Below are 14,221 nucleotides of genomic sequence, written 5' to 3'. Positions count from 1 at the left end.
CTTAAGTAAGTAATAACACAACAAACTGTACACTCACACTATAATACACAGAAACCTAAGAAGAATTAAGGCATGAGACAAAGCCCCATTTTCTATAGAACTTTGTGCATTACATTGGAAACGTACAGCCTGGGTTGTGTTATAACACTGTCAAGAAAAAAAAGCATATAGTTGAGATTATCTAAGGAAACTCTTAACAGACTGACCCATTGATTGTGGCACTTCACACCATCACCGAATACAGAGATGTTTTATGGTTTGTAATTGAGTTTATTTTCATACCTTGTGAAGTGTCTAAATAAACCCTTCCTTTTTCAGTCTCTCATCGGATATTGCATCTTCTGATCTGTTTAGCAACATTCATGAAGACTTCTGCCCAACACCGGTAAGTACCGTATGGATGGATTGTTCTGCTCAAAATTCAGGCCAATTGCTGTCCAAAACTAGGAAGTAGGTGTTTGTAGGGATGCACCTAATCCAATGTTTTTGGGATTCGGCCAAATACCGAATCCATCTCAAAAGATTAAGCCGAATACCGGATCTACAAAAACTGTCAAGAAAATTGAAGGAAACTGTTGAATGAAAAACAGACTGGCAGCTACTAACAAGGGGCGCGCACAATCTATAGTTTTGAGCCTTTTAGTTAATAGTATTTTTATTACCGAATGGAAATATATCCCTGAATAAGATTTCAGTTTGAAACTTACACAATTTACCGCTAGCCCCCTCCCCCCACAACAGAAACGTCAAAATACAGAACCATTTACTTTACCTTTACAAGAAAGGAGAGCTGCATCTTTGCCATAACCCTCTATTTTCTTTAATGATGTTTCAACCTGTGTCACCTGATCTGAGAGTAGGGTTGCCAACAGGCTCCAGAATCTTGGGACACTGAGGCAGGTCAGGTTTTGTAATTCACCTCTCTAAACTGCAGTGTATTCAGTAAAGTGAGTGTGAATTGTGTGAACTGTCGCTAAACTAATTGAACTGTTTTACTTAAAAGCACACACCTGCCTTCGAGGATCGTTTCCATCAATCCGACCTATAAAGCAGCTGATTGGCTTTCTGAGTCTCTGACTGGGCCGGACTGTGTGAAGCAAGAAATATTCAACAAATAGAAACTTTACCTACTGTCACAAGGTTTAATGAGTGCAAAGTTATCTATAATAATGGTGTTGCACTATTTTGATAGATATTGTTTACTGTATAAAAAAATTCAAGCAATACGATTAATTGTTGTTATGAGGCTCTCTGGATAGAATCACCACCACAATTAAACAATTAAATACATTTACTAAACTGCTCAAGCAGTTCACACTCACTTTACATGTCGAATACATTGCAGTTTAGAGAGGCGAGTTAAAAAACCTCACCTGCCTTAGTGTCTCGAGATTCTAAAGCCTGTTGACAACCCTATCTGAGAGCTATGAGGAAAAAATTACTGTGATGAGTGACCTGAATCTCCCTGCGAAATAAAACCCACGTTCATTTAAATGCACCGTGTGTATAACACATATCAAATAAGCTACAAAATAGTTAAAAAAAATATTTTAAGAAAACACAGCTGTTCCCAAATGGTTCAACTTGTATTGGCACATTACAGTAACATAATTAAATTTATTAAAGCATATTGTTCAACAACGTCTTGCACATCTGACAGTTGTAAAGTTACAAAAAATGTATATTATTGTGCACCTATTAATTTTTTTTTTTGTATCTCAGTATTATCTCTAGAACACGTTTGACAAACATAGCAACAAAGCACAAACGTCTACAACAGTTTGCCGTTACTATATATTACAGGTTTACTGCATAACTTTACTCCATGAAAAGTGTGATGTGACTATGCTGTTGAATATGGGGGTATGTTTGCATTCAGCAGCTGCGTGACGTGTTCAGTGCGTGTGCCACCAGTAATAGGGAGTTGAGAGCTGTGACAGAGTTCATCAAACTTGTTCTTGTTATTAAATACAACATTTACGTTCAATACCGGATTCGTGTCTTTTATTTAAAGAAGAACTGCACACATTGGAGGGATGTATTAAAATGGATGTGAGTCTGCTCAAAAAGTAGGTATTCGGGCGATTCCAAAACCGAACCCTGGATTCGGTGCATCCCTAGTTTGTAGAAAATACTAGTAGTATTACAGTACTTCTAGAGAGACACAGTATCTACATTTCAGATTATGATTATTAATTAGTCATTTAGCAGATGCTTTTATCCAAAGCAACTTAGAGACAAAGGGGTGAACTATGCATCACAACTGCTGCTGCAGTCACTTACAATAGGACCTCGGTTTTACATCTCATCCAAAAGACAGAGCACAAGGAGGTTAAGTGACTTACTCAGTGTCACACACGAGTCAGTGGCTGAGGTGGGTATGAACTGGGAACCTCCTGGTAACAAACCCCTTTCTTTAACCACTGGACCACTAAGCTTTAGATGACACTACAGAAGAAACATCTGAACTAACAACATGTTCCCATATGTAATTCCATTTGCAATGTGACACAACATGTATAGACATTAGCGTATGTGTTTATTGTCTTCAGAATAAAGCTGCATGCTTTTGCTTTGCATTTTTACTTATAATTTTAACAGTAACTTACCTTGGGTGTGGATGAACCATGAAAGGCAACACAATCTAATACAGATTGCAAGGAACTGCTGGGAATGTACCGCCGTGTATTTTAACAGAGTTACCTTAGTTTTCTTTAAGAATTCCTGGTTCTTATAGGCTTGTATATGCAATTAGAAAATTATTTTAGCAGCTCTCCTCAGAAATTGTAAATAAAATATCCCATTCTAACATGGCTGCACATGTGGCTGCATGTTTCTTACTCCGACATAATGTTTTCCTGACCCCAAGCAAAGCCACGGTGGTCACATGCAAATTGACCACTTAGCGATCAGGTTGGACGTGCACAAAACTGAGATACCATAGAGATTATTGGCATACAGTTAGCCTAAACGTCCCTTCAGTCACAACAGGCCTTCTGCAGCACCTGTGTCTGAAATAGCCATTATTTAAATAATAAATCTGTATATTATATACATTTATTTAAACTTTTATTGTTTGAGATGTGCAAATAATGAATTTGACTGTGAGGCCTTCCTATAATATGATATTATTACCTGCAAGATGCTGGCTCTGTACATACAAATAACCTGCTTTTGTTTTAATTATAAAGACTTGCATGTAAAACATTCAGAGAAATCAAAAATCAAATTGTGTTTAATGCACTTTATGTTTTATGATATACTTTAAAAAATAAAGGAAGATATTTACTAACCTGTTTTTGAGACAAGTTTTACTGTGACACAGTTAAGTATAAAAGGAAACCCACTCGTCATTCGTTTCTGCTGTCGGAGCGGCACCAAACAAAATTTTGAATTATTATGATTTAAAAAAAAAAAACAATGTTAATCTGACAATCAACATGTTCCCTGCCACTAACCTGTTCAGATGTGCTCCAAAGTGTTATCAATTGCTGCAGTTTGTCATAGTACATTCGTTCATAGTCCAACATTCCTTGTATTGATTTATCAGGAAAGCAGGTCATCTTAATTGTCCAGTTCGTGCCATGGCTTGTTCATAACCTGGTATTCGTGAATGAGTGGATGACAAGTGAATTGCTAAAATCACACCATAACCTCAGTGTCATTTGCAAAGTTAAAGATTTGACATGTGATGGAATAAATTGAAGTGTTGGTCACCAATACTTTCAAAGAGAATTTAATTCACCCATTCTTCAATCTGATTGATATTATTTTGCAGGTTCTCTCCATTTCTCTGACTAGTAGTACATGCTTACTCTGTGTAACCCTTTTTTAAAAAAAAAAAAAGCTACATACAGTGCTATCCTGTTATAACGCAACCCGTTATAGTTCGGAATCGGTTATAACACGGTAAGGTCATGGCTCCCATTTCCCACATAATGCAATTTGACTCACAAACGTTAGGTTTTATTGTTGTTTTACATTACCGTATTTAAACTAATTTAAGTTGAAACTGGGACATACAGTGCTTATAAAGCTGCTGTGCTTGCAATACGAAACAATACAAGTGTGTATAAACGTCCTTGGATTGTGTGTTGTTTATTTACAGTTTAATACATTTATTATAAAACATATACAATTTAAATGAGTGGTGTAATCTTTAAACTGGTGGACTAGCAGTTTCTATTATACTGTTTTATATTGTAACGACCCAGGATTTATACTGTTACACGATTGGTCTACGGACCCTGTGTGTGTGTGTGTGTTAGCAGGGAAGCGGTAAGCTTGCTTCGGCCTGGATTGATTGACGTGATTGTAGTGTCAAAGCCCACGTCAACGCCAACAGAGCTGACAGCCGAGTCAGACAAGCTGCTGTGTAGATGTGTTTGTTGTTTTTGGTGTAGACCAGGCTCACGGGCCAGGAATAGTCGTCCCAATAAGCCCTGGATTCGAGTACCTGCAAATTGTGTGTGTGTCTCCTTCGTTTTCCACGCTACAATATGAATTTGTCATTGTAAATAATTTCCGAAACACAATTATGGACCCCGACAACCGCGTTATAATGAGGTAGCACTGTATACAGTAGATTGTTTGTTTGTTTGTTTGTTTGTTTGTTTGTTTGTTTTTAAAATTACATCATAACATTTGAGTCGTGGCTCTGCAACATTATATTCTGGTATTAAGGTAGACTATTAAGGTATACAAATAATTAGAAATAATTCCTATATTTTTGTATTAACAAATTAACTTATTTTTCTACAGTACATACTAAACAAAAAATACCCGATTTGTTCCATGTGTTGTAGGCCAGAGACTAAGTCAGTACAAAATTACATCATCTTATAATTACTACACAGGCAAGTTGCTGAACGTTAACATTTATTCAAGAAGTTCTTGCTGGTCTCAAATTAATTAGTTAAATAATGGCTATTTTAGACACGGGCATTGCAGAAGGCCTTGTTGTGACTGAAGGGGTATTTAGCCTGTCTGTCTGTCAATAATCTCTGTGGTATCTGAGTTTTGCAATTTGCATGTGAACACCGTGGCTTTGCTTGGGGTCAGGAAAACATTACGTCAGAGTAAGAAACATTGTGCAGCCATGTTTAATGTGGGCATATTTTGTTTACAATTTCTGTGGAAAGCTGCTTAAAATAATATTCATGCTAATATTGCATATACAAGCCTAAATAAATACATCTAAGTAATTGGCATATTAAACCAAACAAAAGTAAGCAGTGTTTTGTTTTACTTCTACGCTTCTAAATATGCACTTCAAGAATTCTTGCAAAACAGCACTTTGTGTACAATATAATGTATACCAATGTCTGCCTGGATTCTGACATTCTACTGTAAGTACTAAGTATCTAATTGACATTATATAAAAAAGCCTTTCAAATCTTTTTATTTACCTCTCATTATTCAACATTTCTTGCATTATTAACCTGAAAAAAAGAAAAGGAAAATGGTTACCGTTTTGGCAGCATGGCCATCTTCAAGTGCTGAGAATAAAGAGAATGGTCTGCTCGAACCCAGCATAGTCTCCCTTTTAAAATGCCTATCAAACTAGATTAAAACCAGGAAAGTATACTACCAATTACCAGAGATAAGAACTCATTGTTTTTCCTTCTGAAATATGTATCTCCACTGTTATAAGCGGTGACTATTGGACTTTCTGTCTTGTAAAATAAACAAGAGTAGCAGAATATGGATTTAAAAAATAATAATAATGTCTTTTATCTATGTACAGTCACATTAGTTAAGGCCTGATATCTATTTCTGCATGTTTTTATTGGTGCTGTCTCGCCCCATAACTGCTTTGGAAGAATGAGGTCTTGGTTACCTGAGAGCTTCCAGGTAAAGGTTATAAATAAATGAATAGATTCCTAATACATGCGTTTCTTGAAATTAGAGTGAACCTTTCAAAATGGGGAGGAGTACAAAGGAACAATTCTTGTAAATGAAATACTTCAAAGCTCTGGTAAAGGTTGGTCCTTGGCTGGCAAAGGGTTTTCCCCTCTCTTTGGACCTTCAAGTTTCCCTGCACCACTTCAATGAAACCATATCAGCAACAACAGGGGGTGCATGAATCATTTCTATTTTGGAGATTTCTTCTTAGAATTTTCTCATGAGATTTTAAACTCAAATAAAAGTGTGATTTATTTCTTTCTCAGTGGTTTTCTTAAGAAGTAATGATACTTTTCATAGGATCATATCAAGCAGAAAACTGTAAAGGCTTAACCCAGTTATTTATTTATTTAGTTATTAATATAATAGTAATTGTATGATTTATTAAATAAGAAATCTAAAATCACCTATAGTGTCTTTCATGCTGTAAAAAGTTAGAGACGTATTTAACCTTTTGGTCCGAGTATTTTACACAGAGGTGCCAGTGTTGTGATGTACATAAATGATGGTTAAATGATAAAAGGTAATGGAGAGATACAATACTCTGCAGTAGTCTTGACTCTAACTTTCTTTGGATACTTGTACAGAATCTCAGTTTTGTTTTCTTCAGAAAAGTAGTACATGTCTTATATTTGTCTTTTCATGCAAAAGAAAAAGGTAATGTAGGTACATAAAATCTATTATATCAGTACGTTTCGGACTATAAGTCCTTCAGCTGGATGGAAAAAGCAGTGCCGTAAATAAGCTGTTGTTGTTTTGGGTTTTTTTTTAGGAACAGAGGCTGTTAATAATTCTCAGCAATTGCCAATACCTGGAGAAGCACACTTTTATCAATTTAGCTGAGCACTTCGAAAAGCACAGTTTCCATGGGACAGAGAAAATAACACGGGTAAGTAGTAACGTACAGACTTCATGTAAAGTAAAATAATTGCCTAGAAGGCACTTTTGCCAAGGATGATTAGCTGTTTGAGACCATTCCTTCAATTGAGATGAAACTTGATATGGGTTGGTCTGATAAAGGCTATATCTTCAGAATCTCTCGTCCCAAGTTTAACTAAACTCTGTACAGACTTTAAATAGATTTCTGTAAATATTCATTATTATTATTATTATTATTATTATTATTATTATTATTATTATTATTATTATTATTTATTTCTTGGCAGACACCCTTATCCAGGGCGTCTTACAATTGTTACAATATATCACATTATTTTTTACACATTATTTTTACATACAATTAGCCATTTATACAGTTAGGTTTTTACTGGAGCAATCTAGGTAAAGTACCTTGCTCAAGGGTACAGCAGAAGTGTCCCCCACCTGGGACTGAACCCACAACCCTCCGGTCCAGAGTCCAGAGCTCTAACCACTACTCCACACTGCTACCCGATTCATCATGGTGTTCCTGTTTTCCAAGGTTCTGATGCCCAATTGGCTGAGCAAGGCTGTATTGCTCTGTCAGTACACCTATAATGTGTTTTGTACAGTATGCTTTTTAGCGGGGTATGTGTATGTTACTAACGTACTTTGCTATTTAAGAAATTATACAAGTCTTGCTAGTATTATCGAAAAAAGACTAGAAACTTACGGCAGTTAAACACGAGGCGTTCTGTAACAAAGATAAGTTGTTTAATTAAAAATGCCATCATACAGTAAGTTTTCAAAGAGTTTTCTCTAAAGAATGGTGGGAGTATGTATTTGGTCCTTCCTGTATTTTCGTAAAGATTAATCATTAAAGAGATCAGAAATGAGAGTTCTCATAGAGCTTTATTTATGTGTGTTGTCATCTGGCTTTATTTCCAGAAACCTGTAGTGTGAGACTAAAAATCCCTTCCAGTGCCAAGTGATTTTCTTTGCAAACCTAGTTTGATAAGGGAGTGTTTCATAGCTAATTAGCTGTCAAGACCCTTGCCTGGCAATGTGTCAGGTTTGCTAGCAGTGCAGTCATGATTAAGATGGTTCCCTTTCAAGTACGAAATGTTACCATTACCATATGGGTATTTACCTCTTAAAGACCCGAAACCTGAATAAGATATATCAAAACTGCTTGCAGAGCCTGTGACGCAGTCATGGCCTGCACCTGAGGGCATAAAAGTACTGCGCTCACAGATCTCCACACCATTTTTCCTTTCAAGACTGATCTGACAGGAGAGCCTGGTTCAGATAAGTATTTGTTGCCTATATCATTTTTTTTTCTCGCAATTATTGTGTTTACACAAATATTAAGCAATATTATTACGCTGTGTTAGTATTACTAATTTCACATATATTGTGCACTACAGCCTGCTGCTTGTTACGTCTCACTGCGGCCTTGTGCCCCGCGCAAAGCCAGCAGCTATAGTCACTCCTTCCCAGGGATCCAGCAACATAAATCGGCTGACTTTGTGCTCTTCCCACAGGCCGTATAGCTCCATCTGGAGTTAATTTATTTCTCGTTTAAAATATGAGACTTTTATATTATTAACTGTAATCGTTTAATTAGTGTTTTTTGTGTTCCGACCTGGTAATGTAGCGTACCGACCCGGTCCTACATGGCCCTCTACCAACCGTTGCTCACGTCCCCGGTACGGTTGCTATCTATAAGAAGAGGCAGTGCTAAAGTCACCGAACAGGTACCGACCCGGTACCGTGCTGTACGGTGGTGGGGGGGGGGGGAATGATAGTAGACATTGTTGACAAAGCCTGTAGACCCCCACTCTCCTGGAATAATCCCTAAGTTATGCATGTATAGCTCACCTTCAAACCATGAGCACCATCTCTGCCTTTATTATAAATGCTTTCCTGTTAAAAAATATACTGCATCTTATACAACAATAACTATTAGCATAAGACTATAATAAGTCTGCATTTTCTTATTGGTCCACATGAGTACCTGCGTACCAGTTATATGAACCCCTGATTATGGATCAAGAGGGTACAAGCGTTGGAAAGCCATATTCTCTGCAGAAAACATGTAGATATAATAAATTGCTGTGTGAACATTTAGTGCCGCCTGCCCCGTCTGTCCCCTTGGGACCCCAGGGGGCTACGAGTACAGATTGACCCAGGAGGACATACTGTTCATCACCGGCTCTGAGGAGGGGGGTGAACAGTTTCCGTTGGATGACTTGTAATCTGACAGTACTTCCACGGCAGTTAAGCTCTCTCTGTCGGCAGAGCTTCCACTGCTGATCAAGAGGGCCACTGCAGTCTTGCAAGTGCCGTGGCCCACAGAAGGCAAAACAAGGCAGTCGATTTTTTAAGGGCGAGCCTACCACCTCTCCTGTATCCCCCCCTGTTCACCTGGATTTTCTTTTTGAGATCCAGTCGTCCTTGGGTCATCCGATCGATGGACATCCTTTATGGGTGCATGATGCGGAGAAGCTGGACCTGGCCCATTTTCCGCTGGTGGAGGCTTCAATTGCCGCCTTGGTCCAGGTGCCTAATTTAACGCTCCTGTCCAGGGATGCTACCTGCCCCAACAAGCAGTGCTGGGTCTTGGAGGTGATCCTCAAGTGTGCCTATGCAGCCAGTGTGTTCGCCGCACGGCTAGGCAATTATAATATTATTCTGGTTGCCTACCAGTCCCATTCTCAGAGTCACAGGCCCTGTCCACAACAGCTGGATGAGCCTTTTAGGGAGCCATCTGGAGTATCGGTGTCAGTGCACCACGGACATCTGGGTGCTTATTACAGTTCAGACCAGCTACTCGCTAAAGTTCAAGCACGGTCCTTTTGGGTTATAAATGTAGCATCAGTTACAGACCCACAGGACGCTGCAGTGGTGTCTCAGGAGGTAGCAGCTCTGCTGCAAAAATGGGCTATACGCATGATAGACCACCTCCAGTTGGAGGAAGGGTTCTACTCCAGGTACTTCCTAGTGCCTGAGCGAGATGGTGGCCTCAGATCAATCCTCGACCTCGGACAGGTCCACCTGTATCTGAGCCGAAGGAGGTTCAAACTGTTGACAATGCAATGGCTGTTGCAGTCAATCAGGCCAGGCGACTGGTTCACCGTTGTGGACCGCAAAGACGCCTTTTTCCACATTCCCATAAAACCAGCGCACAGGAAGTACCTGCGGTTCGCTTTACATGGAACAGCGTACAAGTTCCGTGTCTTGCCATTTGGCCTTTCCCTAGCTCCCCGTGCCTTCTCGAAGTGCATGGAAGCTATCCTGGCTTCTTTGAGACTCAAAGGCATCAGACTGCAGACTCCACATCAGTGTTTTAGAGCTGCAGGCAGTTTACCTGGCCTTGCAACATTTTTTGCAGGAGGTTCGAGGGAGACATGTGCTTGTCCGTATGGACAACACAACAGTGCTGGCCTATATAAACCAGTTCTCCCAGTTTCCATTGCGTGACCCGCAAGTTTTTGCTCTGGGCGCACGAGAACCTCCTCTCACTGTGAGCAGTACACCTGCCCGGGGTGTCAAACTTGGCGGTGGACCTCCTCTCAAGGGTTGTTCCCAGCGCCCGAGGTGGTGAGCCTCATTTGGGAGAGATTCGGGAAAGCAGAGATAGATCTCTTTGCCTCCCAAGAATCGACCCATTGTCTCCTTTGGTTCTCCATACCGCCAGCGGGTACAAGTGGGGAGTCTTTCAGACATGGTGCCTGCCTCGGGGGGCTTGACCTCACGACCTGCCCCATAAACTGCAATTTTTGCAGGACCTGTTTGACGAGGGGAAATCCCCTTCCACATTAAAGGTCTATCTGGCAGCTACTTCAGCTTGCCATGTGTGGCGGAGTGTCCCGCCCCTTTGTTTGTTATTTATTTATATTATGATTTATGTTTTATATTACGGCGAAAGCCAATTGTTATTTGTTATTGTTTTGTATTTTAAAAACCTCGTGAGGATGCGCGACTGATCAGCTACTGATTATTTAACTAGACAGTCACGCATCCTTACTAAAGTCGTGCAGACTGTGGCCAAGGGGTAATAAGGTAATTAACAGCTAGTTAACCCCTCGGCCAGGATGTAAAAGCCTCCAGCTGTCCGCGCTAAAGGGGAGAGTGTACAGAGGAGAGTACGGGAGAGCGAGCAAGGAGAGCGGTATTAAGAGTAAAGAAACAATTGCTATATATATATATATATATATATATATATATATAAGTATACTAGATTAGGTCTGAAAGTGAGCGATGCAAAGAGTAGTCTAGCGCCCGCCCAGATAGTCACCTCCAGATAGTCCCCAGCAGTGCAGAGTGGAGACTCCATCCCGAGGTAGTCAGCCTCTTGTGGGAGAGATTCGATACAGCAGAGGTGGACCGCTTTTCATCTCGGGAGTCAGCACATTGTCCTCTATGGTTCTCCATACACGGAGAAGGAGGACCACTGGGGATAGACGCAATGGCACATCTGTGGCCAGCACGTCTTCTGTACACGTTCCCACCGCTTGCGCTGCTCCCGCTCTTTTTGGAGAAAATCAGACAAGACCGGGCCAGGGTGCTCCTAATAGCCCCTCTCTGGCCCAGGAGAGTCTGGTTCTCCTCTCTCATGCAGCTCCTGAGCGGCCAGCCTTGGGAACTGCCGATGGGTCACAACCTGCTCAGTCAGGCACAGGGCTCTCTGGCACCCCAACCCATCGAGCCTGCAGCTCTGGGCTTGGCCCCTGAACGGTTACATTTGAGCCATCTGGGGCTATCAAACAGGGTGATTGACACCAGTGGTTAGCAGGCACAGTACAGACTGCGTATGAACTGGCCAATCTGCCCCTGCCCGAGAAGCTCACCGGCCATTCAATCAGGGGTCAGGCGACTTCATAGGCGTTGTTCCACAGTGCTTCTATCCAGGACATATGCAGTGCAGTGCTGTGGGCTTCCTCTCATACGTTTGCCAGGTTCTATCGGCTGAATGTCGTGGACCAGCAGAATCCTGGATTTGGCACAAGAGTACTGAGGGCGGCTTCCCAGTCTACCCTCATGATATAACATCAGAGGTGAGTCCATCTTCTTAATGGTTTTCAGTATGGAACATTACGGTGACACAAGCGGTCACTAGTTTGCAGTTGGGATGTATGCCATGTCCTTGTGACAGCTTGGTTATACTCACCCATTTGTAATGGTTAATATTCCCTACTTTAAAAGGGAACGTTAGGTTATTATCATAACCCTGGTTCCCTGAAATAGGAATATTAACCATTAACTTTGGGGTCGCGGCATTCATTGTCACAGTCTGAAAGAAAATGACATTGCTGGAAAGGGCGTACTGCTGTTTTCTGGTTGCGGGGCGGAGCCACAGCAGCGCCACCCTGTAGCGAGAGTCTTTGGTATAGTGTTTTCAGTTTGGGTGTCTGTGACAGGATGCGAGTGACGTGGTGCAATAAATACAATGTCCAAACCAGATTCTCCCAAAATGTCCTTGATTTATTTAATAAAGTTTAAGAAACAAAATAACAAAAATAACAAAAGAAAAACACTCCAAATCCACGATCCTCCGTGCACGAAAACTGTGCTCTGTCATTCCATGGATTGTGGTGAGTGGTTGGTGCCGTGCTGTGAGGGAAGTGCTCCGGGGATTGTGCTGGCTCAGTGGCTGCAGCCCCTCGCTCCTACTCCTCCGCTGTAAAGACAAACACAGACAGCACGTAACACAAAACAAAACGAGAACAGCTCCGGCTGGTGGCTCATTTCTCTCAGCGCAAAAGCCCAGGTACTGACGTAGCTGCTTCCTCTTTGTACCCAGCAAACTCCTCCCTGCAGTCAACGCGTCGCCATCGTTTCTCCAATAGAGGGCTGCCCCGCAGCTGACTGCAATGGAATCGTCCGGAGTACTTGCAGCTACGCGCCCCTCCTAATATGGTCACCGGTTTCCACCTACCACCGAGGTGGCAAATCTAGGAGGCAGCATACCCTCACCTTTACACAGCACCCTTTCTAGTTGGGAGAGAGATTTACAGCATTGATCCTTTCTGTCTTTATCACAGTGTCTTAAAGGGAAACACCCATTTGTAATGGTTAATATTCTCTATTTGAAAGGGAACTACCAAATGACATCGCAAAAGTCTACCGGAAGCCATAATAGCAGTACAATATTTGATGTTCTAAAATTCTAGGTGATGCAAAACATTTGGCCGTAGCTGTACACTACTCTCAAACAAGTACTGTGGTGATATTGGGCAACAGGGTGAAAAAATGAAAAGGTGATAAAGAACTTCAGACACTACCTAATATACAGGCACAGTGTTTTGTGGATATAGCATGAGAGATGCAAATGCAGAAATATTCTGAGATTCTAGATGGTGCTCCAAGAAATAAACAAATAAATCAGTCTTATTTTGGGCAGTATGGCCAAGCTTGACTGCTTACTACTGTAGGTACTGATGAAACTTACCATTAGTACTAACACAATCTGCATGTTTAATTTTGCTAAATCCTCATGGAAAGCTGTACATTTCATATACAGGAAGGTAAATATATAAACTGCTGCACAAAAATGATGTATAAAATATATTCCATTTGAATTTTGAGGAGGAAACAGGTAAAACTAATTAAAATGACCTTTCTATGACAACGAATGGTGCTCAACTTTATCTTGTTAAATTAATATACATTGTGTTTGATTTTTATCATTGATAGCAAAATAAAACTCTTATTTATTTTGTTGATTTAGAATTTCCTTTGGGTTTTGCAGGTGAGTGTGGAGTCTGTAAGAGACCTGGATCAGAGACAGTTTGAGACTTACATTGAGCTTAAAGCAGATCCTATCGTTGGGTCATTAGAGCCTGGAATATATGCCGGTTATTTTGACTGGAAAGACTGCCTCCCTCCAACAGGTGGGTGCTTCTTTATTGTCCTGCATGTATTCATTATTGACATTATAAATGCTAAAGAAAACCAGATACAAATAGATCTATTCATACTAAACCCTTAAGTGACCTTTTAAAGCACATACAATATAAAAAGTAATAATGTATGTTCTTCACTGAAGGTTGTATGAACCATTTCCCATACAACATGCATCATTAACCAAGTGATTTTTTTTTTTAAATTTAAAAGAGTAAAATTCCATCAACTGGTGACCATAAATGTATGGCTGTCTGTATGACCTTTACCACAACTGTAGTCATGAGACCAATGCTGACATCAATGATCAGTTATATTTTATTGAGTTGGGGAATTTTAAACATTCAGTAAAGATGACAAATTCAGTTTAACGCTATTGCTGCCAAAAGAAAATGACAGATTACAGTCTTAAAAGGTTATGGAGGAAATCTAATTTAAGATTGTAAACTAAGCTCATTTCCAGGTGTTCATATAACTCAAAAACACATTTAAAAATATATAAAAAACGTTAACTGTACAACCATCAAAAAGGGAGATTTACAGGTTGACCTTT

General features: G+C 40.3%; 1 protein-coding gene across 4 annotated transcripts in view; it reads left to right on the top strand.

Annotated features, from left to right (window-relative positions):
* LOC117399860 (exocyst complex component 2-like) overlaps positions 1 to 14,221 on the top strand; it is a 179,089-nt gene that overhangs the window by 132,697 nt on the left and 32,171 nt on the right. For all 4 annotated transcript variants that reach the window (XR_009328500.1, XM_059022619.1, XM_059022618.1 and 1 more), the window contains 3 exons: positions 319 to 385; positions 6,677 to 6,793; positions 13,517 to 13,658. Coding sequence is in view for 3 of the 4 variants with exons in the window: in XM_059022619.1 (XP_058878602.1) it covers positions 319 to 385; positions 6,677 to 6,793; positions 13,517 to 13,658 (326 nt within the window). In the remaining variant the exon portion in view is untranslated. The remainder of the gene's footprint in view (positions 1 to 318; positions 386 to 6,676; positions 6,794 to 13,516; positions 13,659 to 14,221) is intronic.

The sequence above is a fragment of the Acipenser ruthenus genome, chromosome 4 (genome assembly GCF_902713425.1).
Source record: "Acipenser ruthenus chromosome 4, fAciRut3.2 maternal haplotype, whole genome shotgun sequence".
Classification (NCBI taxonomy): Eukaryota; Metazoa; Chordata; class Actinopteri; order Acipenseriformes; family Acipenseridae; genus Acipenser; species Acipenser ruthenus.
The sequence above is the reverse complement of the archived record's forward strand: the minus strand, read 5'-3'. Positions and strand labels throughout refer to the sequence as shown.